This window comes from Pistacia vera, unplaced genomic scaffold (assembly GCF_008641045.1).
Source record: "Pistacia vera cultivar Batoury unplaced genomic scaffold, PisVer_v2 Contig674, whole genome shotgun sequence".
NCBI classification, from domain to species: Eukaryota; Viridiplantae; Streptophyta; class Magnoliopsida; order Sapindales; family Anacardiaceae; genus Pistacia; species Pistacia vera.
Genome location: NW_022196528.1, coordinates 161,031 through 186,509, shown reverse-complemented (window position 1 = coordinate 186,509; position 25,479 = coordinate 161,031). Strand labels below are relative to the sequence as shown.

General features: G+C 34.1%; 2 protein-coding genes across 3 annotated transcripts; one reads left to right on the top strand and one right to left on the bottom strand.

The window, feature by feature from the left end:
• The first annotated feature begins 7,175 nt into the window (after positions 1–7,175).
• On the top strand, positions 7,176–12,731 carry LOC116113203 (preprotein translocase subunit SECY, chloroplastic). Of its 2 annotated transcripts, none has more exons than XM_031399356.1 (8): positions 7,176–7,450; positions 8,755–8,906; positions 9,008–9,393; positions 10,120–10,419; positions 10,504–10,593; positions 10,961–11,084; positions 11,416–11,579; positions 12,256–12,731. In XM_031399356.1, the coding sequence occupies exons 1-8, from the start codon at positions 7,266–7,268 to the stop codon at positions 12,484–12,486; spliced, it is 1,632 nt and encodes a 543-aa protein (XP_031255216.1). In that variant the 5' UTR covers positions 7,176–7,265; the 3' UTR covers positions 12,487–12,731. The 2 variants fall into 2 exon arrangements, with proteins under 2 accessions (XP_031255216.1, XP_031255217.1); XM_031399357.1 differs by having other exon boundaries at positions 7,311–7,450; positions 8,710–8,906.
• Positions 12,732–13,548: 817 nt separating this feature from the next.
• LOC116113199 (cyclic nucleotide-gated ion channel 17-like) lies at positions 13,549–19,602 on the bottom strand. Its single transcript, XM_031399350.1, has 7 exons — positions 19,526–19,602; positions 18,261–18,825; positions 16,810–17,022; positions 16,334–16,635; positions 15,391–15,502; positions 14,799–15,035; positions 13,549–14,601 (listed from the first exon to the last, which is right to left on the bottom strand). The coding sequence occupies exons 1-7, from the start codon at positions 19,552–19,554 to the stop codon at positions 13,873–13,875; spliced, it is 2,187 nt and encodes a 728-aa protein (XP_031255210.1). The 5' UTR covers positions 19,555–19,602; the 3' UTR covers positions 13,549–13,872.
• Between the last annotated feature and the right edge of the window lie 5,877 nt (positions 19,603–25,479).

Genomic DNA, 25,479 nt, shown 5'->3' with positions numbered 1-25,479 from the left:
ATCTCTTGTTTTATTCACAAAATGAAAAGTTATTACCAAATGGGTGATTAGTTATCAAAGAAAAATATATAAAAAGAAAAAGAAAAAGGAGAATTTTTAACATAATCTTTATACCATAAATAATAAAAATCTGGGTTAGGAAACTGTGACTTTATTTTTACTATTGTTTATAAACAGTTTATATTTACATCTCTTACGGTGTTAAAGAATACTGAATTGGTATTAAAGGTAAACAATTTTCACTTCTCTTTTAACATTATTGGATCGACAAAGTAGATAACTCATAAGCAATAACAAATAATATTTAACTCGAAAATTTAAGTTAAAACCTGGATGCCATGAAATACATAATTAATGATGTAATAAGTTAGATCCCAAGTCTCTTGAAGAGTTATTGAAGGTATTGTTGGAAGAACAAAATCTAATCAAATCTCTTTTTGATATAATAGCATGATTAGAGGCTTAAATAAATTACTAATAATAATGCAATCAAATAATGGAGTATTGAATAATTAAGATAATAATAATAATAATAATAATATACTCTTCTACCTATTAGTCTTTATTCCTTTTATAATAAGACAATATAATTTTAAACATCATCAAACTCTAATCACATGTTAATCACCATTAATCAAACCTAATTTTATATTTATTAGAAGATGGAAGAGAGATAAGATAAGATCATCCTTATTTATTTAATTTTAATAAAATTAATTGATTATGAGTCCAACTCAAAAGAATATCCTAGAATACAAAGAAAGCTCCACTTGGTTTGTCTTGATGTATAAAAAAGAAAGACAAAATAAATAAATAAAAAAGGCGAAATGGCATTGTCTTCTACAACCCAATTAGCCTTTACACCTTTTATGCTTCTGTCCATTTGCTTGTGTCACATCCACCTTTTTAGAATAAAACAAAAGCCCCAACTACTCTCTTCATTTTCTTCTATCTTTTCTCAACCCCAAAGACAACGATTAATTTAATCAACTAAGATTAAGATTAGAATAATCAAAACTTTTTTCATTATAATATTCTATTACTACTTTTTTAGGTTTTAATTCTAATGCAAGCAAGAGCCATGCCCATGTGGACCATTTCCATTATCATTATATAAATCCAACCCTATCCTTTTCCGAAATTCTTCTTCTATAGATTTTTCACTATTTCTTTATGTATTATTAATTAAATTAATATAAGATTTATCTCCCTAAAGTAGCGTGTCTTCTTTAAAAGAACAGAATTTTAAGAAATAAAGGCTGCGTTTGTTTCACATTTTAGTATTCCCAAAAAAGTTAAACAGTAAAATACCCAAAATTTCAGACTTTTGGGAATATTACTCCCAAAATTATTCAACTTTTTTTAAACCCCTTAAATTTGATAATTTAATTAAATACCCCTAAATATTTTTTTTTAAATTACAAAAACACCCCAATAATCCACATTTACCAGATTCCGGCCACCACCACCGGAAAATGGCCGGAATCTGGTAGAATGGCGCACTACCGGCTGAATCTGGCCGGCAGTGCGCCGATCTAGCCTTTTCCGGCCAGATCCACGGTGGATCGGCCGAAAAGGCCAGATCTAAGGCCAAAGATGTGGCCGTTGACGGCCAGATCTTTGGCCGTAACACTCGTTCACGACGGCCAACAAACGGTCGTCGTTGACCATCAACGACGACGTTGTTGGCCGTCGTTGAAGCAATACGGCCAGATCTGGCCGTTGACGGCCAGATCTGACCGTAGATCTGGCCTTTTCCGGCCAGATCCACCGTGGATCTAGCCGGAAAAGGCCATAGCAACGCATGACCGGCAAGATCCAACCGGTCATGCACCCATACGGCGACTCCGGCCACCCTCCGGTGGTGGTCGCCGGCTGGGGGTGTTTGAGGTGGGGTTAGAGGTATTTTTGTTACTTTAATGTTTTTATTATAGGGGGTATTTTGTAAAAAACAAACATAAAGGAGATTTTATTAATTTATAAATTTTACCTCGTAATAACCCCCCCCAATTCAACTTTTTTTTAACTTTTTTCAAAAACTTTTCCCAAAACCCCTAATTTGAACCAAAACGCGGCCAATATAACTCAATTAACCACCTAGTAAAAAATAAAGGAAGATCTAGTTTATATGTCTCCTGATTTCAAGTACTCGCAACTCTTAATAAGGGGTGACCTTTGGAGCTTGACCTACTGATATGTCTAAATCTGTGAGTGTATTAATGTGCGCAATTGATCCAACACCCCTTGTCATCAAAAAAGAAAAAAATAAAAATAAAACTCAATTTTAATCTTAGAGAGTAGATTAAAATTATAATTGAATAGGCATCTTCAGTTTTATCAAATTTTAAACCTAACCAAATATCGTGTGGATGGAAATTTGTTTCCCAAATTAGTGTTAGCCACCATACAAACATGTTTTAAATTTATTTGTCTAGTTTAAATCCTTGCATATGCTCAAAACCAAAATACAACTTCATTGCTCATTGATGAAGAAATGACATGAGGCCATAAATCATCAATTAAACTTGTGCTAACATTTGTTTATTCATATTTTCTTTAATATTACTATATACGTATAAATTGATGTTTTTAATATTTTCATTTTAGCCTTTATAACATTTGTTTTTCGATTTCATGCAAACATCATTACCAGAATAGAATCTACTTATTTGAGAAGACCCAAAGCTTATATAAATTGAGTCCAACTCTTTCTATAACTATGTGAGATGTGACTGGAATTATTTCATGATTTTGTATAGATTTATCCATACAAAATTCACTTTTTTTTTTTTTTTTATTCTCGTTCTCGTGTTAATAGAAGATTGTTGTTTAAGTCAGGAGCTTATGAAAGTGAAGGAAAAAAAAAAAAAAAATGATTCCCATTTACAAAATTTATTGTAAGCATGCATGCTATTACTTTATTGCATGATCTCAATTCAATCTCATACTTTTTGAATTGCTCTTTCGTGGAAAGCTGATAAAAAGTTTCTGCAATTAGATTCTAACTTTGTGTGAATATTCTCAATTGACAAAAGCAAAAGTGGGTAATCAAAAAGCTAAAGTTTTTAAATTACCCAATGCATATTTCTAAGCACATTTTTGTTGACTAATTCATTTTTTATTATTATTATTATTATTATGACTGGGAGTTCTAGATTAGTTTACATGTACTTAACTATCCTTGAGACTTTAGAACTATTGACCGAATAAGAGTTCCAGTAGCTCTCTTTACACCCAGGAAAGACTCGAACCATAACCTCTTTATAATACACCCAAAAGTCTTGTAAACCGTTTTACCACCTAAAGATAGTTAATTCATGTTTCATCCCATGCCATCTGACACATTGTTCAAATAATGCTTAATAAGTGCTTCTCCTCAAAAACACTTTTAATTTTTTTTTAATTTTCAAAATGATACTTTACTTTTTTTTTTTTTTTTTTTTTTTTCCTTTTGATTCTATCAAACTTACAAATCGATATATATACGTTAATACAAGAGTCAAAAACACTTTAAAATGAAAAATTGATTTTTGTACTTTTGTAAAAGCCACTTATATCAAAATGATAATTAGCTCCTTTGAGAAATATACTCAGAATGTTTTTCATATAACACTCATTCAAAAAAAAAAAAAGTGCTTTTGAAAAAGTATTTCCTATATATATATATATCCCAATTGAAGATTGACAGTAGTCTTCAAATTGACTTATATAAACTTAATAAAGAAACAATCACTTTGAATCAAATTTAAAATAAAAAAATAGAAAAAATAAAAAAATCCTTCCTCTTCCCCATCAATCATGTCATTAATTAACACATCACAAATTAAGAAACCGCGTTTACAATGTGATAGAAGTCAAAACAAAAAAAAAAAAAAAAGTGGTGGCGCGTGAGTGGTTAGCGGCTGAGCAAGTGGTGGTGAATTGGAACAGCATGGTCCACCAAGAATGGACTCTTCAACTACTTGTTTTTGTTTTATATGTTTTTTTTTTTTTTTCTTGTTTTTTATAAAATGGGGTAACCGTTAAAAAGGTTTCCTAAGGGCGGTGCATGTACGAAGAAATTTCCATGGCTTTGCATAAAATGGCTTTTTGAAAAAGCAAGAAAAAAGCCAACCATTACTTTCTTCCATTAAAAGTGATTGTGACCTTTATTCATCTCTTTGCTTTCTTAACTCTTTTGTCCTTTCTCCATCTTTTTTCTATTCCATTCCAATTCCACTTTTTCTTTTATCGCTTTGACGAGGGTTTCAGTTTCAATTTTCAAACTTGGATTTATAAAGGCTTCTAGATTAGTATAAGAAAAAAAATCTCAAACTACTTTTACCAAATTTTCATGGTCAATTTCTTTTACTTTATTTTCTAATTTGGTTAAATTATAAAAGAAAATAAAAAAAACATTTGATTTGGAAATTATATACTTTTTTTGAAGACACAAATTAATTAAATTAATAAATTATTGTCACCCACCAATTTTAATAGTGGGACTCACTTGTTTACCTAAACCCTTAAAAAGAAAAAGATTGTCTTTGAAGAATACTCAATGCATCATCTTTTTCTCCTAACTTCACAAAGTAGAAGATAAATTAATTTAATAAATTTTTTCTTATTTTATATGTCAACTTGCATCATTAATTTATTTTATTATATGCTTTATTGGTTATTAACAAAGATTGGTGTAAAAGGGAATGAAGTTAGAAAGATTGGAACAAGTAGATGACAAATCACAACATGCCTTGTATAATTTGGTCATCTTTTTTGTAGCCTTTTACACCACCATGCTTACCTGTTCCCTCTCACCCACATTTCAATTATTAAATTCAATTAACTTTTCTCTTTATCTTTTTCTTCACAATCATCTATACTAAAGTAGTGGGGGCAATGTGACATGGCCACCCTCTATCTCTACAATTAATCACATATGATACCCCCTTTCCTAATTAGGTTTCCATACTTGGAATTTTCAAGTTCTTAAAAGTAAATACACGTGTCGGAAGATGACAATTCAGATCGAGAGCAGACCTTAATTCTCGATTTGATCCTTTGATGGCTAGAAGTTTTGAGATTTGTGACCTGATTTGAACGTTACCCGAACAAAACACAAACTTGTATTATTGATTAGAGCATGTGAAAAAGGATTTGTATACTTCATTGAGGATGAAGACTTGAATAATAAAAGTGAGGAGTGGGTAAAGAAGTTGATATTTTTAATATCTTGAAAAGGTGTGAGGATAATAGTAGATTATATTTTTATAATAATATATGAAAAGCAGAGAGATCTCAAACCATATTTGAATCTGATTTGAGTTTTCTTTTTAAAAAGGGAGATGCATATACATAAAATAATCAAATGGTTGGGTAAAACTATTGGGGGGAAAAAGAGGACAAAAGACTAAGACTCGAAGAAGATGACAATCTATACTCAACCTCTCCCCCAACCCCAACCACATTTAATCTTTCTCTTTTNCGAACAAAACACAAACTTGTATTATTGATTAGAGCATGTCAAAAAGGATTTGTATACTTCATTGAGGATGAAGACTTGAATAATAAAAGTGAGGAGTGGGTAAAGAAGTTGATATTTTTAATATCTTGAAAAGGTGTGAGGATAATAGTAGATTATATTTTTATAATAATATATGAAAAGCAGAGAGATCTCAAACCATATTTGAATCTGATTTGAGTTTTCTTTTTAAAAAGGGAGATGCATATACATAAAATAATCAAATGGTTGGGTAAAACTATTGGGGGGAAAAAGAGGACAAAAGACTAAGACTCGAAGAAGATGACAATCTATACTCAACCTCTCCCCCAACCCCAACCACATTTAATCTTTCTCTTTTCAAGTGTTTGTTAAGATATAATATTCAATTATTCAGTTTCTTTTACTCGTTTGTTTATTTTAAAGATATCATAAAAGGGAACTCGAGAGTATTGAATGAGCTTTTATTTATTTTTTGTTCATCAAGTTATAAGATTCTTGTGGCCGACATAATATGTTTAGTTAGATTTAAATTTGAAGTGAACCTCTTCTTTTGTGGTTGGATGACAAATCCTTTAATCACTGGGATTAGTTATTCCCAAAAGATTTAGTGTTCGAATCGTAGGATAGACACCTCTTGGCCTTATAGGGTGTTTCGTAACCTTGAAGATTACGTAAGCTCCAATGCAAGTTTGGATATCTCAGATACCTTTAAAAAAAAAAAAATGAAGTGGGAATTTTGTTTAAAGCTAGATTATTGATTGAGATCTATTATTAATTTATTCAACGTTATTTATTGAGTTACAAGGGTCCAATTTGATAAAAATAGTGAGATTTAATATTTGATGTGGGAATTTTTTCCTTTTCTTTTAAGTTGTTAATCATATCAAGCAAGAATCAAATCTTCGTAAAGGAAATGTAGATGACCCAAATTTTCCCAATATCACATGCTGTTATCTCTATGTTAGTCCTGGCCAATTGAAATCCACCAAAATTAAATCTTTGCCACCTATTAATTTCAAATTTTATTTATTTATTTTCAATTTTTTATTTTATGCCTAGGTTCGATGATCCAATCCATTTTTTTTTTCAAATAAAATACATGTAGAAGCTCTTCTAAAAAAAAAAAAAATTAGAGAATAATAATTACTCTAAAATGTTTCTTTAAAAGTGTTATGAAAATTTATTCTTTTGATTAAAAATAATAAAATTTCTTAATTTAATCAAATATCATAAAATATAAAAGAATAATAATTTTTTATGGTCTCACAATTTTATTGTTGAAAACTTTCTTATATATGGGCCTTGATCCACATTAAACTTTTTTTTCCAGCCTATATTAAAGACCCATTTCATCTTATTTGGGTCCTGGCCCAATAAACAATGTATTTGAATTGGGTTTGGGCCTTAAATGGGCTTCTCAAGGCCCTTAATTTCTAGCACTTCTGTATGGGCCTTGATTGATAACAAACTCTTATTTCTAGCCCACAGTCCAAATATCCAAGACCCAGTTTATCATATTTGGATCTTAGCCCATTAAACATTGGGTTTGGGTTTGGGTTTGGATTTGGGCCTTAAATGGGCTTCTCTGGCCCCTTCATTTTTTCACCAAGCCTTGGCCTCTTGTTTATTTTATTAATATTTAGTGTTATAAATTTTATTTTATTTTCTTAACAGATATAAAGTCCACTTCTTAAGTAAGAAGAAGAAGAAGTTCAAAAGCCGAAGATGCGAAGTGGATAAGACTTTTTGAAGAAGAAGAAGAAGAAAGAGAGAGGTGGTGATAATGTTCAGAGAGGCTGCTGCTGCTGCTGCTTCTTGTACTTGGCCTCTTAGCTTCAACGTTTCTTCCTCCAAAAAACCATCTTCAACACTCAGAAATCCAATATGCAGAGCCTCTTTTTCCGTTCAAAGACAGCCCAACAACGCCACCGCCACCGCCACTTCCTCCTCCAACTCTCTCTCTCAGAGGTCTCTACTTTGATGTTTATCATATTTCCACTTCACTTCACTTTTCTTTTCTTTTTTCCCTTTCAAACTTCTATTCTATTCTTTTTTATGCTATGCAATGAGGGTCTTTAAGTTTTTTCCTTTTCTTTTGGCTTTCTTGTTGTGTATGATATTATTGTTTAAAGTGGGATCCTTTATTTACAATTATAAAGGAAATCATGTGTTTATGTGCTTTATTTTATGTGTATCATCAAATACTGATATGACGTTATTTTAGAGGTACACAATTATGTATTTATTTATTTATTTTTGCTTGATTGTATGTTAATGTTGTTGGGGTTGGTGTTTAAAATGGGAGCCTATGGTTACACTTATGGAGAAATTATGCATTTTTGTAGTTGATTCTATGAGTAATTTATCACATACTGATGTGACATTATTTTTTAGGTACATATAATTGATCACATAATCACATAATTCGCTGATACGGAAATTATGTATTTTTGTGCTTGATTGTATGCATCATTTTTAGATAATTATCAGACTTCTGTTATGTATTCAAGTTTAAGGGCTTGGAAAAGTGGAACTGGATACATAGAAGAGAAGGATGGAGAGAGATAAGTGGGATTGAATTGGATTTGGTTTCAGATTATGATTCAGCTGGATTTCAAGATTGCAGAATTGGTTGAGAAATGTTAAGGATGGTTATGTATACTGTATAGGTTTAGTTTGTGATAGGGGCATACTGTGTTGGGTTAAATAAATGAATGTCCTTGTATTGTACAAAGCCAATGCTACTGAAAAGACGCTTATTCTAGTAATGTAGTGACTTCATAATAGACGCCTGCAAAGCCAATTTTGTTCTTCTTGGCATTATGGAAAAAAAGAAAAAAAAAAAACACGTGCCAAGCTCATTTTTACTGGTTTTCTTCTTCTTTCATTATTCAGGCTTTTTCCTGATCTTGGATTTTACTGAATTCCATCATACTGGCTCTTTTTTCTCACTCGGTACTAAGTGTCATATATGATTTTTTCTCACTCGGTACTAAGTGTCATATATGATCCTATCTGGAGATGGACAGAAGCTATGGTGCTAAAAGTTGTTCTGGGGGTTCTCATAATCAATGAAAACATTCTCAAAAGAACTTTTGTTTGTGCATGTAGTAAGTCGTAATTGTGTAGAGAATTACAGTAATATGTCCATATTGTCAACTGCAGTATATATTAAATTCATTCTTTGTCACTTCTCAACAATTGCTAGAAATCTGGTTACTTTGCAGTTGTGGTAATATTTATCCCACTTGCTGATTGGAATTCCTTCTCAGCTGTGAGGGCTCAGTTTTTGATCCCTTGGGTATCAATCCAGATGTACGTTCTAGTTTAAATAGCACTTGGGAAAGTTTTATGAGCTTGTTATCCCCAACATTTGAGAGCACTACAAGAAAGGAAAAATCTTCTTCAGCTCGAGGATTGGCAGGTTTGTTTTCTTGGCTTTTAAATGTTTTTCTCTAAAATATTCTTGTGGTGATTGATGGTAAGAGTTCTATCTGTTTGATGAGCATTCTTTATCTTTGGCAGCTGCAATTGAGGACAGTTCCATCGATTTTGGGGACTTCTTTAAAGGCCCATTACCTGGAAAATTTCTCAAGCTTTTGGGCCTTTTGGCCTTATCCCGACTTGGAATATATATACCTCTTGGTGGGGTTAATCGAGAAGCTTTTGTAGGCAATTTGGATCAGAACAGTCTATTGGGCACATTGGATACATTTTCTGGAGGAGGCATTGGTAGACTAGGAATATGCTCTCTTGGTATAGTTCCCTATATCAATGCACAAATTGTGTTTCAACTTCTTGCCCAAATTTATCCCAAGTTGCAAGATCTTCAGAAAAGAGAAGGTGAAGCAGGAAGAAAGAAAGTGAAACAGTATACTCAATATGCTTCAGTTGGGTTTGCAGTAGTACAGGTAAGGAACTTGATATCCTCTAACTTTGACAAGATGCATATTTGATGCTGCTTCAATGTAATCAGATCATGATTTTTATATATCATAGCCAGTGCTTGAAAGAAAATTATTATTCCCTGTTTGGTCATCAATTATCACTAAATCCAAGTAGAACTGCTTTGATTCTGAAAGGACCAACTTTGATGCTGAAAAGCGTTTATACTTTTATTATTTACCATGAGATAGGAAACTACAGCTGTGTAATCAAAAAGACTAAATTCTCGCAAGCTGCATTTTACTGTTCCACCATTCATAGAGTAGGCATATTGATCTAACAACTGCTAATTTTAATGCATTGCCTTACTAAGACCAAGTAGAGCTGCTTCAATCCATAAAGGACCAACTACCAAATTTTTTAATTTTTTTTAATTTTTTTAACAATGACATAGAAAATACAGTATGTACATGAAAGACAATATCTGGCGAGCTGGCTTTTACTATTTGAGTGGTCATATGGTAGGCATATACGATAACAACCTCCTAATTTTGATGCGTCACTGAAGTCCTATAATAATGGAGAAAAAATGGGAGGATGTTTGTGGTCTGCATATCCTGTAACTTCCTGAAATTACCTCACAGAGTCACCATTTCCCATCTATTTCTGCCAACTTCTTGGTACCATCTTTTCATAGCATACGTTCAAAGCTGCTAATGGAATTTTGTTATATATCTTTGTTTGCATGACAGGCAGTTGGTCAAGTACTTTTCCTTCGTCCGTATGTCAATGACTTCAGTACACAGTGGGTTCTCACATCTGTTACTTTATTGACTCTTGGCTCTGTATTGACAACATACCTTGGGGAGAAAATCTCTGATCTAAAACTTGGAAATGGCACCTCACTTTTAATATTCACAAACATCATTTCCTACTTGCCAGCATCTTTTGGTCGGACTGTTGCACAGGCATATCAGGATGGTAACTATGTTGGGCTGGTTGCCATCCTTATTTCGTTCTTCCTGTTAGTCCTTGGTATTGTCTATGTTCAGGTAACTGCTATCTGTTATGTTTGATAGTACTTGGATTAGTGGAAACAAAGAAATGTTAAAAATTATCTGAACAAAGGGTTTCAGGAAGCAGAGAGAAAAATCCCGCTCAACTATGCCTCAAGATACAGCAGCAGAAGCGGAGGGCTCCAAAGATCTGCATACCTACCCTTTAAGGTATGTGTTCCAGGTTTTGGCTTCATGCTCCTGCTATTTTGAAGTTCAAATGCTTTGCTTAAATACTAAAAATGCTGAACAATTGTGTAAAATAAGTGGAATTGGTATTATTGTAATTTTCACCTATGAACAATATTTGTCATAAAAGCAAGAACTGAGTTTTATTTGCATTCAAAACTTGATTAAGAAGCATTTTGTTGACACCATGTAGCCCACTGTCTTTATGGATGATCCGATCAGATGAAAGAATGATTTCTCTAAGTTCTTGCTGTTATTCACATGTTGTGTTATTTTTATTGGAATGCTATCACTTATTAGCTTGTAGTAGTTATTTGTCTTCAGATGTAAAATTCTTTTAATTAATCAGGTAAATAGTTCTGGAGTGATGCCCATCATATTTTCAACATCATCATTGGCTCTTCCTGGAACTCTTGCACGATTCACTGGTATAGCTGCACTGAAGAAGGCTGCATTAGCTTTGAATCCAGGGGGTAAGACTTGTATTTTGACTGGTCCAATTTGTTGAAGAATGAGTGTCTTATCAGTTCAGCAGAAAGTAATGAAATATTTCCCTCCTCAAAGAATATTCTGTTGATTTGAAAAATATGCACTGCTGCACTCTAGAATCTTCTGCACGTTTCACCTTTTATGCATGTTCACTTGTTGCAGTGGTTACAATAATATCCAGAGAATTGACCAAAAATTAAATCAAGTGAAATATACAAGCAGACCATCATTCACTGGCATTTAGCAGATGCAGTTTCCCTAATATAAGTATAAGAACTAATATAGTCCAAAACTAAATAGTTAAAATATGTGTAGGTTCTTTTTACCTCCCCACCAACATCGTTTTGATAGCTTTCTTCAACTACTATTACACTTTCCTACAACTGGACCCTGATGATCTCAGCGAACAGTTGAAGCGCCAAGGTGCATCAATTCCGCTAGTCCGACCGGGTAAAAGTACAGCTGCATTTATTCAAACGGTGATTTTCTTTCTTTCAAAGCAATTTATATGTTGTTGAATTTTCATTCTATAGCATTGAATCACTCAGCTTCATATTGATATGAGTCTGAATATGAAGCTGTCTGTATTGTGGTGATTGGGTTCTTCATTGTTTGTAGTATGAAATGTGGGCTAATATTCTAATACAATTCATACAGCATGAAACTTTGAAATATGTGCTGTTCATCACCCCTGTGAATTGCTAAGCAAAACTAGCATGAAATATTGGCGCTTTTTTTTTTTTTTTTTTTCAAGCAAATGGTTGCGCATCAAAGCACAAAATTCAGGATTTAAAGAATTGCAAAACCCTAATGGCCTCTTATTTGAAGTGTTATTCCGTTCCATGGAAGTAGCTTTCAGTTTAGAAACTGAGATGAGTCTGATTGTCCTTTAGTAGTTAGTTTTGCATTTAAGTTCTTATATTTGTGATGTTTATAAATGATCATCTTGCTGTCTTGAAGCTGATGCCAGATTATTAACAATTCTTCTCATTTGAGGTTCTTTCTAGTTATTTTAGCTTCTTATGATGTCTTAGAAAGCTGGGGTTAGTCTTCTTATATCCTGTGCAGGAGCAACTATAGACTTTAAACTCAAAATTCCTGTTGGCTTCAAAATGATCTTGGACTCATTTATATATTGTGATGGTTTCTTTATAGGTTCTTAGTCGGATATCAGTGCTGGGTTCGGTATTTTTAGCAATCCTTGCAGCCGGTCCTTCTGTCATCGAACAAACCACCCACTTGACTGCATTCAGAGGATTTGCAGGAACTTCAGTTCTCATTCTTGTTGGTTGTGCAACGGACACTGCTCGAAAAGTTCAAGCAGAGATCATATCCCAAAAGTATAAGAACATAGAGTTTTATGACATTGACAGGTATGGTTCATAAAACCCGGATCAGACTGAGGACCAAGTGTCGGATGAAAAATCATGTAACAGTGATACTTCTCTGTGTGATAGTTTTCCAGATGGAAGGCATGGTGGGACTAAGTTTGAAATGTATTTTGTTTCGTCTTCAATTAACCATTTTTGGTTGTACATTTAGGCTGTAACTTGTACATATACTGCCTTACAATTATTCTTTTAAATTGTTGAAAAGATAATTGGACAATCCATTTGTGTCTTTATTCACAAGTTATGAATTCAATAAGAAGCAGGAGAGCTTAGTTTCCCTGCTCAATTTGAGTCTTCTATCACAAACTTAAAAAGGGTTCTAAAGGAGAGTCAACTGCTTTTCTACAGTTTAAATTTTTCTCAAATGTGAAATGATAAAAGTATGAAAACAAAGAAAAGTTTATTTTATACAAACTGGTGTATCTTCATTGGTTCTTTGTGAACAGTTGGTCTACAATTCTATCTTAGTTTTAATTTCATAAAGAGTTTATAGTTTCTTTCTTTCATTTTTTCAAAGAAAGAAAATCCATTGGGAGGGTTGGTGAGAATACCAGGTTAATGTTGAATTTCAGAGTCAAGTAAATAAGAGAGGAACTTGATATTGAATTTATGCAATTTCATCAGTTGAGCCAGACATCTGAAGTTGTGGAGACTTGTTATGACAAATTTGCCCAACAACTTCATTTAAATAGGAATATGCAGATAGGGGTTATTCTAACCTCATCCGATTAATCATTTTCAAATGTGGACGTCTTGAATTTTTCCGAAGTGCAAATGAAAAGTTATTAACTAAACAAATGGAAAAGATCAAAGTGAACGAATTAATCGTTTAACTTGTTATCCACGTTTAAAAAAAAAATAAAAATCAGAGATGTCCGTGCTTGATATATCCACATATATATAATTGTTTTAATAAAAACTTTCACATTTCCATAAAATTGAAAATTGTGATTAAGCTCATCATAGTTGTCTGCAAACTTCTTAAGATAATAACATTTGAAGTTTGTATAAGAGAGCTCAAGTCTTAAAGAGTTGCAAGAAGTGGGTTAATACATCATTTGTAGATTTCATGGCCAATAGTTTCATTGCTGTAATTAGCTTGATCAAGAATGATAAAGCTAACAAGTTAAATTAAATATAACATTACAAACAATATACAGGTACCAACAGGACACAAAAAATAGCCCCACCATTTGCTCTTCACAGCCCCAAATTCCTAATGAAAGGCTTTTGCTTGTACTTGAACACAACCACCAAGATTAGTTCCAGACTGTTGAGCAAAGAAGTGTAAAATGTGGCATTTTAGAAGCCACCTATTGTAACTCTTAGCAGAGGAAGAGGAGGCTGTTATATAGACTCTAGCCTAATGCTAGTAACTAAACTAGTCATCAGGCTCAGTTGAGAAGTCGGGTTCTTCAGGCTTTTGTAATTTTGGCATCTCAACATCTTTCAGTCTCTGTGCTCCTCTCCTTGTATTTGCAGCAAATCTTTTAGCAAGTATGGTAGCCCCAAGGTTCAGTTTTGCCTGAGAGGAATTCGAACTAGGAGGGTAACGGTCCTCCTCTTCCTCTTGTCCAGTCTCATCGGTCTCTCTCTCATCCAGAGCAAAGGATTCCGTTGTTGTGAGCATATGTCCCAGCTTCCTCTTCTTATACCGGCGCCAAGCAGCCTGTATGAAGCAAGCTGCCCATGTCCTCCAGTGGTAGGAGTAAAACCGAAATGTATGCTGCAGCTTCTTACTATGGAGGCGTCTAAATTGGTTAGCCACAAACTTGAGATCTTCGGCTCTCAAGGCAAAAGCTTCAACTTCGACTAGAGCTTTAACAGTTCGAGTTGAAGATGGCAAGTTGACGGTGGATTTCGGAAGCAAAGCCCAGGCAAGTAGCTCCTCCCCACAAAAGTCGCCTGGTCTCAGTGTAATTGAGTTGAAAAAACCAGTACGGCCTCCATTAGTTGTTGAACTATCCAGTGTACCTCTGATAATAAACAGCATCTCAGTCACAGGGTCACCCTCTCGAACAATGTAGGTACCTTGAGTGCTCAAGGAAGATACTAGACGTTCACATATTGCATCAAGCAGCTGATCATCCATCTGTGAGAACAATGGAACCTGCAAATTTGAAAAGCAAGCAGGTATTGCTAAAACAGAAGTAAGCTTAATGATTAAAGCTAATTTCAAATGCATGTCATGCCACTTTGTCAAAGTAGTCTAGACCACCTTAACGATTATTTTCGTAGAGGACAAGCAGCAAACCAATGAGTAGGATTTTTAAGCTCTAAAGACTGTAAACTTTGGAAGAAACATACACGTCGAACAAGATCCAAGCACAGATGACGCTGAATATCACGGCGAAGATCAGCAGGTAAGCCACGAAGGATGGATTCTTCATCAACTCCTCTAGTAGCAAGCCACTTGTACTGGTCATAACGGCGAACACGATACCTCAAATCTTCAGGGAGTTGGCGATGCCTCATCCACTCCTCAGTATCTCTTCGCTTAAGTCTCCATTCCTCTAATCTCACAGTTAGAGATTGCAGATATGTCTACATCATGAAAACAATTTTAAACCATTAAACTGCATAGGAGAAGATTACAAGCTGTTAATAAACTAGGAGGGTCAATCATTTTCTTTAACGAATTCAAATATAGGCAATAATTGAAGTTTAGAGTTTACTATCATTCTTTCTAAAGTTTACTACTTTTCAGTGGTTTAGAGAAGGAGAAAAATGAAAGACCAGTAAGAACGAAGAAGAACCAAAAGTTCTTGGTGTCAACTGCCACTGACAGGCAACTTGACAAGATAGTAATATAGCTATCCAAAATGAAGTTATTAACCACCGACACCAAGCAAAAGTTAGTTTGAATGTGAAAATTCAAGGATTGCGTGTTTCCTAATACCTGCATATTCCCAATCAAATGTGCGAATAGAACCAGACCCAAGATGGCAATAAGTATTGCAAATGCTGTCTCCCCAATATATGTGCTTGTTGACAAATTCTGCCCATACGAACTGAGATAATAAGGAAACAAAAACAAAATCAAACATTTGTGAATGAAAACACATAATTAAATGGTTTCCATTATTTTCAAGATCAGATATAGAGATACACATCATGCAAAAGTATCACTCAACAATCACTCCGTCAAGTGTTCTCTATTGCAATACAATTCCATCAGCATCATGCACCACAGCTGACCAAGCATTTTAGCTTTTTAAACAATTTTAAAACCATATATTCAGTTTCAGTTCCAAATGGTAAGTACATCCACTACTACTTTGCATACAGACTCAAGCAGAAGGAAAGAGAATATCTCTAGCCAGCTCACCCAAGCAGTTGCTTATTCTAGCAAAAGAATAATATTATCCAACAAATAAAGGATGCATATGCCTACTTCCAACTTTAGTTTTCATTGCTAAATATTATATTTTCAGCAATGAAACAACAACTTTCTCGAATTTATAAGATAAACTTTTATGTCAATGTAAATTCCTGAACTCATATGGATGACCCTTTTATGACAATCATATTTTCCACATCATTTCATCGTATAAGTGTTATTCCTACAATGGGATTTTCAAAGTTTACTATCAGCATCTAGCGCAGGCTATATTAGTGCTAGACTTTGTTGGTGCAGAGTCCAGTCTATTCACATGAATTAGTTTTACTATTCCAGCCCGTTAACTGCAACATACAGTCCAAGATATACAGAAAAGAGAAGAATGACTGAAACCCAAAAAAAAAAAAAAAAAAAAGGTGTCACAGCCATCAAATTAGAAATGAATGTCAATTGAAAATGAGATAAATTGATGAATTTGATGCACAGAAAGAATAATATGTACCTGAGTTGCTGCAGGCCCCACCACAAACAATAGAAATACTTCTCAATAAAGACTGAGGACACAACATTCTTTGTAACTGCATTTGCAAATATGCCATAGTTGAAATCACTTGCTGAATTCCTTGGATCACAGGTTTTAAACACATTTGTACTATTTGCCCATATCTTGCGTTCTAGATGGTTAAAAGCATCACAATCTAAATAGTTAAGAATGCATTTAGGGCTAGTTTCCTTCTTGCACATTTTTTTCCAGCATGATGTATACCTATCAACTGAGAGTAGATACCATGCTGCCCCCAGAACCTGCATTAAACAAAGTGAGACAATGAATGGCCATCAATTTGCAAACTCAGAAAATGAAATTAAAAAACAAAAAAAGCATATGGAAACTTAAACAAGTGGAACGACAAGAGTAACAGATAAAGTTTGTAAGAAAGCAGAGTAATAAATAAATATGAAAGTAATCGGGTAACGTACATGGCTAGCCAACATGTAGAGTAACAGATTATATGCAGCCCCTGCCCAGGCAGTCTTCGTGACCACTCCAGTTGCTTTGATAATTTCAGAGCTCAATGGAAAAATCAAATACAATCTGGGAATATACTGAATCAGAACGATCAATGCAAGGGCATTGTTGTTGTGATCTGTTCGGGGACTTCTTGTTGCTGGTATAATAAACCAGATGACAAGCTGCACAAAAATTCATTAAACTGAGATTCACCTTTTCTCAACTGGAGAAAGCATAAAACTAGAACGAGTAAAATAATATCATAAGTTAAATGAAGAGGTCGAAAGAATAAAAGGCGAAACCAGATTCCATCCTCACATTATCAAATCTAGCATTTTATCCACAAGCAAATACGCCATATGATCAACGAATAAGCATATAGTACAACTGCAAAAGCAGAAATCTCGGGAAGAAGGAAAATAGAGAATCACATAAATTACTTTAATGAAATGTATTCCCTTGTTTAGAGCAAAAATGATAGAAACCTTTGAAAGCTATCTGAGTACATCCATGACTAGCAGCTTGGGTCTTTGAAAGCACAACATAGAGGATGTTGAATACTAAATGCCATACAACTATTTTTCATTATTATCAAATCCCAATAGAAAGTATGTGGTTAATCAATATTTATCACATTGACTTACTGATGCAAACTAAGCATGTCGACAACAGAGATGCACGTGTATAACATCCAAACACTACTTTGAACAATGGAATGGATAACTGAAAATTCCTTCCAAAGTGTATTTTCTGCCAGTATTCTTTCAGGTTGAGAGTTTCTCATCTACGAAATCCAGGATCTCAATGGATGTTCTAACTCTTCAAGAATTTAACTTGGAATTACATTCTTACAATATTTTTTCATGTGCAATAGGGAAGATGATTGACTTGTGACAGCATTCAGCTTCAGTACAGGATTGACAAAGAATCCCAGTGCAAAATGGATTACTTGGGCAGTGAATACAACCACATGCTTCATTCTTTATTGCTATTTAGGGAAGATCGAAAGAGTTTTCTATCACCAAGATGGAAGACAAAAAACTGTTCTTTCCACATAATTTTGGAAATATAAACATCATTTTGCTGAAGGGGGAATATAAAAGCCCCGAAAAATCAGCATAGAGAATACCAAAATGAGGACAAAATTGAAGGATAAAGGGGAAAAACTATGTTCTTCAGAAAAATATAATTCAAATCAAGAAATCAGCTAGAAAAAGGCACCAATAACATGCTCTCCTACTAAGTAAGACTAACAAAAGGATCCAAAGTCATGTAAATATAAATTGTATACTATTAAGTCATTCTACCAATATAAGCACCATCTGTTCTACTTTGCTCAGTAATCTAAATGGGGCACCTCAAAATCAATGTATTATATTAAAACTAGAATATCAAAGATTGATATGTCAAAATAAGATACCTGGGGGAGAGGCAGGGTTGCGATGAGATCAATGAAGAAATCAGATCTAAGATACCTCCGGGCAATCTTCTTTGGATCCATGACCAGTTCACCCCTTCCAAACACCCGAGTGCTTGGTGCAATGTAAGCTGTCCTAAATTTTATAACCATGTGCAACAAATAAAAAAGATCTGCTACAGTCCGGAACAAGGTCACGACAATTCGCAACTCATAGTCTGTCTTCACACATGAAACATTTTCATCGCCTCCCACAGAAGGCAAGTAAAAATACAATGGGTCAACAAAAAGTGCGACCAAGCATGCGACGATGAATACCCGGTTCCATTGCAACACAATATCACTACCTGGGTCGAGTATTCTCTTGTGCCATGGTTCATTTTCGTGTACAAGAAGTGTAGACCACCCAGTTTTGCTTGTTTCTGGCAGTCGATTTCTGCCTCCATCCAACCCATTTAACACAGAAGGTAATGCAATCTTGTACGCAGATGATGACCTCTCAAGGTGCATTGGGAGGTCATTTTTTCCCCACAGAGATTCTTTATGTTGTTTCCCATCAGAATAAAACCTAGACAGAAGTTCAACCAACAAATTGACTAGATATTCCCAATTTTTCAGCGAAAACAAAGATAATCTGCATTTAGCATACCTCGGACAAAGATAACAACTTTTCAGCATTATGAAGACATAACCAAATATGTTTCCAGAACTCTTTGCTCTGGAAAACAAAACAAAAAGCAGAAACTCCCCACCGCCCAAAAACAAAATAATCAAATACATACTCAAAATCTCAGAAGATTTAGTTAAAGAATATTAAAGAATCATATTCTTTAACTTGTTTTGTTTTGGTTCAATATAATTGAAGTCCAATAAACTCTCTCATGCTCCAGTTCAGTGAAATTCCAAGCTTTCCTAGTTATCCAACAGCGACAAATCTGAAACTTTCCTACATCTCTTCAGTTATTAACGAAAACTGTAATTAAGAAAACAGAAACAGATATCTTTCTAAAAACATGATTTACGATCTATTAGTCTCCAAAGACCAAATTTTTTAACTCGAACTACTTTTTTGAAGTCAAATAAAATTTTCCCACATTTTCTCAAGCACCAAACACAGCTCAGAAGCAAAAACAACACCAAGAAAACTCAACCCACCAATTTTTCCTTAAAAACAAAGAGAATCCAGAACAAAACATGATAAAACAAAAACAACAACAACACCAGAGATAAATTAAAAAATAAAAATAAAAGAAGTAGAGGATGATTACCTGACAAGCTTTTCCTTTTTGAACTCCATGAAGGAAAAGAAAGCATAAATCTGAATCTCTTCAAAACCCCACCAAGAAAAACATGATATTCCAAGTGTAGCTCATTGATTTCTCTGTAAATCTAGAGATTTGTTAGGCTTTCGTCTTTGGGTTAGTAAAGAAATGGAATCAAAGGTGTGTTTTTTTGAGTTAAATTATAAAATATTTTAGGTGTGTTTTTATGAAAGAGAAGCCAAAATTCACTACTTGAACTACATTGTACGCTACAAAGTCAACAAGGTGTTTAGACTATGACTCAAACGACAGCTTCAACTTTGTCCTAAAAACTTGTCTTACTGGTCCGGTAGAGTTACCCACTTCCTTTTTTCCTTATTATTTCTAAACATATTTTTATTATTATTATTAATGTTTTATTTTTTGTCTTTTTGACATACGTAATTGGTTGGATAAATTGTAGGGATAATGAGTTGTTTACTTTAAAAAAAAAAGGTTTTGTCATAGTAAACTCCGTATAGTTGATCTTTTTTTGTGAGGACCCATTGGTTTCAAATTGTGACTCTAACTCTTGGGTGTTTAACCTTTTTTGGAGTGAGTACTGTTGGTTTTAGAAATATGATCATAACCTCTATTTTTTATGAACTGTTAGATCATCATGTTTAAATTTTATAGACCCAAACCCAATCCCATAATGTAATCTGGTAAACCTTTTTTGTTATTTATGTAATTTAGTTGAGGTTCGTGATTATTTCTTTAATTCTATTTTTTTTTTCTTCTTTATATATAAAAAAAATTAGAAAGAAAAAATGGCAAATTTCTTATAAACCATGTAGAATTGACCTTTATTATTCAGATTAAAGAGTAGCACACTAGGTTAGACCTCTCTGTCAATAATAAAATATTACCTTTTTATGTTGACCATTGAAATGACATTATTACCCTCAACAACAACCCAGAAAAATATTCTTCAATTGTTAGAAATTAGTTGGTTGGACTAACTTAAAGCGGCAGCCTAAAAGCTAACTTATTGCCGAAGTGCTTTTAATTAAAACTTGCAAAGATAAATATACAATGAAAAATAGGAACATATATATATATATATATATATATAAAAGGTGTTCGGATCAATTTACGTACACTTTAACTAATCTTTGAGAGAGACTAAAACAACAACCTATAGTCACAACTCCTCAATTAAATCTTGGGACCTATGGAGATTCAAACCTAGGACTGTACATCTAAACCACGAAAAAAAAAAAAGAACATTTGTTTAAGAAATTGATACATATTACATATATACAATAGCAAATTCAGAAATTTTTGTTAGGATGAACTAAAATAAAAACTAATCACACATTAATATTTTTGTTAGGGTGTGCTAAAATCCAGAAATTATATATATTAATATTTTTTAAAATAAAATTGAGGGTGGCCATGTAGGCTGGATCCGCCGCTGCATATATAATTATATATTAAGGGCTTTAAACGCTCTCTCTTCCAAAAACTATAACAATAATTAATTTATATATATAATAATACTTTACTGATGGGATAATCTACTCTATATGAGGGAGTAGTACCTCCAAAGCAATTGAGAGACAAAGAGCAGCGAGAGAGAAGAGTTGCAGAAAAACTTGCATGTCTTTCTTATTATGATGAAGCAATATAAATAACCCTAAAATAATAAAGTCTTAATAATCCAACTAATGCCCAACATAAGGAAAAATAACATCAATTAACCAAAACTAATTACAATAACAATTAATGACAATAACATAAAAATAACTTTGCTGCTCAACGCCTCATGTGATAATCCTTTGCCCATAAAGGAGTTTGCCGAGTCCTTGTAGGATATCTTCCTGCTGCTCCATCCTTCACAGGCTCTCCTCTAGCTGGTTTCCTACCAATAATCCCCTGTTCCACTTCAACCTTCTCCTCAAGGTTGGGAGACAACTTCCCGTAGATAGCCTCGAATGCTGCATCATCCTCCCAAGAGGTGTCCTCCAGCGGTAAGCCGTGCCATTGAACTAACAATTATGACACATCAACCCCCTTACGCGACACAATTCGGCGACCAAGCACAGCAAGGGGAGTGATGTGTGGCTGACCTTGGTGACCAAAGGAGATAATTGCAAGGGTGTGATTGTCGGAATAGCCGAACACAGTTTCAACAAAGACACATGAAATACGAGGTGTATTTTGGACCCTTCCAGCAAGGCCATCTTGTAAGCAATTTTGCCAACCCGCTTCAAAATTGCAAAGGGTCTATAGTATTGCCACCCAAGCTTGGAATAAACCTGCCTACTCACTGACAGTTGACGATAAGGCTGCAATTTCAGGTACACTTGCTAACCCACTTCGAATTCCACAGGCTGCTGACGTTTGTCAGCTTGGCTAATTGTAAGGGTTAGCTGGATGAGAGATAGATGGATAAGAATTTTTCAAATATATTTCAGTGTGTACAACGTATAATATTTACACACAAACTCTCCATAACTTTCTCCTATACATAAGCTTTTCAAAAATCAAAAACACTATCACAAACGTAACAAAGTTGTTGGCCAGAAATATCAGTTGTAATCTTCTCTGTTTTGACTGGGTATTCTTGTTCCGAAATATCAGTTGCAATCTTCTCTATTTTGACTAGGCACTCTTGTTCCCTTGGCTGCTGCTGTGTCGTTAGAAGCAGGTTCTGTTTTACCTCCAATACTAACCATACGTTGTTGAGCGCGACCCAAGTTTTCCTTTAACTCTTTCAAAATGCGGTCACGGGAGCTAAGTTCAAAGTCTACTGAATTCACATTTGATTCACCCAACACATAAGGTCGGATCACCGAAGGCTCCCTGCCATACACTAAAGTAAAAGGTGTGGTTCTGATTGAAGTGTGGAATGAAGTGTTATAGTAGAATTCTGCCCAAGGAAGGAAATCCGATCACTTATCTTGTTGGTCCATCATAAAGCAGCGCAAGTATTGCTCAAGGAACCGATTTGTTACCTCTGTTTGGCCATCTATTTGTAGATGATAAGCTGAACTGTGGAGGAGGGTGGTGCCACTGAGTTGAAACAATTGTCTTAGGTAAGTCGTGGAGTTTATAGACTAAATGAACAAAAAAAGTAGCAACTTTGGTTGCCGTAAACCCACGGCAGATGGGTCCAAAATGCGCATATTTGGTCAAGTGATCTACCTCCAGAATAGCGAGAGCTACCTCTTCCCAAATCTGAGTTGGTATGGGCAAGGGTTGCAGAAGGCCTCTAGAAGAGTGAGTTTGGTACTTGGCCTGATTACACATATGACACCCTTGAATGAAATCCTTGATGTCTTTGCCCATATTATGCAAATAAAAGTTTAAAGCCAGTTTACTCAGAGTTTTTCTGTAACCACCATGACTGCCCAAGCGTGTGGCATGAAACTCCACGAGAAGTTGTTGCCACAAGGATCCCACTTAGAGGTGGAAAAGTGACCCGCCCGGCCCGGCCCGGCCCGCGGAGGGTTACTTTGTTTGGCGGGCCGGGCCTAACCCGCCCGCCAGCAAAGGTAGGCCGGGTTAGGCCCGCCATTTTCTTCAAAATGGCTGGCCCAGCCCGGCCCGCCAGCCCTAACCCGTCGGGTTAGGTGGCGGGCTAGGCCGGGTTAGCCCAATTTTCCTTTTTTTTTGTTTTTTTTTTTATTTTTCAAATAAATAATTATAAATATAATTGTTTTTAATTAACTTTTCAAATATCAATAATTCAATTCAATTTTTTTGTTTGTTAACATTTCAAATATTAATTCAATTTTGATACAATAAAATTATAATATAAGAAAAATTATTCATTTATCAAAAAATAAAATAAGAAATTACAACAATTATTGCCTCGTTAAAAACCTCACCAAGAAAAACCCAATGGGAGAAAAACTTGGTAAAGAAAAAAGAGTGCAATAATTGACAATTAATTTACAAATTACATTTTACAAAACAACTAATTTGGGGGTGGTTCACTAGGACCTCCCTCATCTGTATCATCTATATTACAAAATTGAAACGATTCTACTAAAGCATTGTCGATAACCTCGTATTGATCTTGATGGCGCGATCGTTCCCAATCTCGAAGACATGTGAGGACTTCAATCATTTTTGGAGCAAGTTTAGTCCTCCTTTCATTTAAAATCCTTCCACTTGCACTAAATGTTTGTTCGGATGAGACGGTTGAGACAGGAACAGCGAAAACATCCAAGGCAAGTCTTGATAATACCGGAAAAATACATTTTCTGGCTCTCCAATACTCTAAGAGATCAAAGTGACCTGTTGAAAACATTTCGGGGGTTGCCAAATATTGTTGAAGTTCATTACTCTGCGACTCCATGGAGGACAGCATATTAGTTGTTGTTGTTGTTGGTGGTGGTGCGTCTGAAGAGGAGGCTGTGCTTCGGACTCGGGTCCTCTTCGGCCTATTCAGTGCATTCCAAGAGAATAAGTCTTCATTTGTTTCTTCTGCTACAGCTTCTCTGGATATTTCGCCTCTTTGCGACTGCGGGTTCCCATACCTGTTTTCATATTGGAAATATACTTCGAAAAGACTATTTTTTACCTCTCCTATTTGATTGACATATGATTCGTTTTGTAAATTTTCACTTAAATTGTCAAGACCATTTTCTAAACGTGCTAATTTAATTCTAGGATCAAATATAGCACCTAAACAATAAAGAAAAGGAACGGGTCTCCAATATTTCAAAAATTTTTTTTCCATTGCCTTTATTGGTGCATGTAAAATTTCATCATCTTTGTTTTTTGTAAATAACTCGGAAATTTTTATAATTGCATGTATTACCAATGGACTAGTAGGATAATACACACCAGAAAGTTGTAAAGTGGCTTGGTAAAAACATTTGAGAAAAGAATGAAATACTTTAGCTATCTTCCAATCATTTTCTACCAAATGATGAGGACCTCTATTATTTGCTACAAAATAACTAATTATATTAGCATAAGGTAAACATGAATCAAGCATTAAATAAGTACTATTCCATCTAACAGGCATATCTAATGCAAAAGTTCTAGGAGACATATTTGATTTTATACAAGCTTCTTGAAATTCAGCATTTCTTTTATTACTACTAGTAATCCAAGCTAAAGATTCCCTAATTCTATCAATATTTTTTTTAATTGTTTTCATACCACTTTTCACAATTAAATTAATAACATGACATGCACAACGTTGGTGAAAAAACTTCAAATTATTATATAAAAGATAATTATTTTGAAAAAATTCTATAGCTTTACTATTAGAACTTGCATTATCTAAAGTTAAACTTATCACTTTATCAATAATATCATAATCTTCTAAAACTTCAATAATTTTATTATAGATTTCTAAACCACTATGATCCACATCCATTAATCTAAATCCTAATAAAGATTTATTTAATTTAAATTCATTATCAAAATAATGACTAGTCACACAAATATAATCTTGTTTAGCTCTACCACTCCAAATATCAGCAGTTAAAGCCACACTAATATGACAAGTATGAAATTTATTTTTTAATTCTAATTTCATTTTTTTAAACAATTTTATTAAATCATTTCTAGTTGCAGTTTTAGAATAACTTTTAAATCCTGGAAAAAATGAATTTTGAACAAATCTTTCAAAATATTTATCTTCTGCCATATTAATAGGTTGATCAGATGCAGCAATATATAAAGCTAACTGTTCCCTATATACATCAGAATTATAACGCCAAGTAGTACCCATATTAGTTATTTGAGTTTGATTACTTTCTCTATTTCCATGTTGATTAATATGTTTATTAGCATGCCTTTTTAAAGTACTAGTACCATTACCTGAATCAGCTTTATAAACATTTGCACAATATTTGCATCTTGCTTTCTTGACTTGAACGCCATTTTCTGTCTCGTAAAACTTGTCGAAATACGCCCAAACGTCTGATGTGTGTCTGTCTTCGCTTTCGACGGCA

What these genes read in the sequence shown, in the direction of transcription:
- LOC116113203 (XM_031399356.1), top strand. Translation starts at nt 7,266, where the DNA reads ATGTTCAGAGAGGCTGCTGCTGCTGCTGCTTCTTGTACTTGGCCTCTT. An exon ending in CTGCATACCTACCCTTTAAG is followed by an intron (nt 10,594 to 10,960) that starts GTATGTGTTCCA and finishes TTAATTAATCAG; the next exon opens with GTAAATAGTTCTGGAGTGAT. An exon ending in ATTAGCTTTGAATCCAGGGG is followed by an intron (nt 11,085 to 11,415) that starts GTAAGACTTGTA and finishes AAATATGTGTAG; the next exon opens with GTTCTTTTTACCTCCCCACC.
- LOC116113199 (XM_031399350.1), bottom strand. Translation starts at nt 19,554, where the DNA reads ATGGAGTTCAAAAAGGAAAAGCTTGTCAG. An exon ending in CAACCCTGCCTCTCCCCCAG is followed by an intron (nt 17,023 to 18,260) that starts GTATCTTATTTT and finishes ATTTTTGTGCAG; the next exon opens with CTTGTCATCTGGTTTATTAT. An exon ending in TGGGGCCTGCAGCAACTCAG is followed by an intron (nt 15,503 to 16,333) that starts GTACATATTATT and finishes TTATTATCTCAG; the next exon opens with TTCGTATGGGCAGAATTTGT.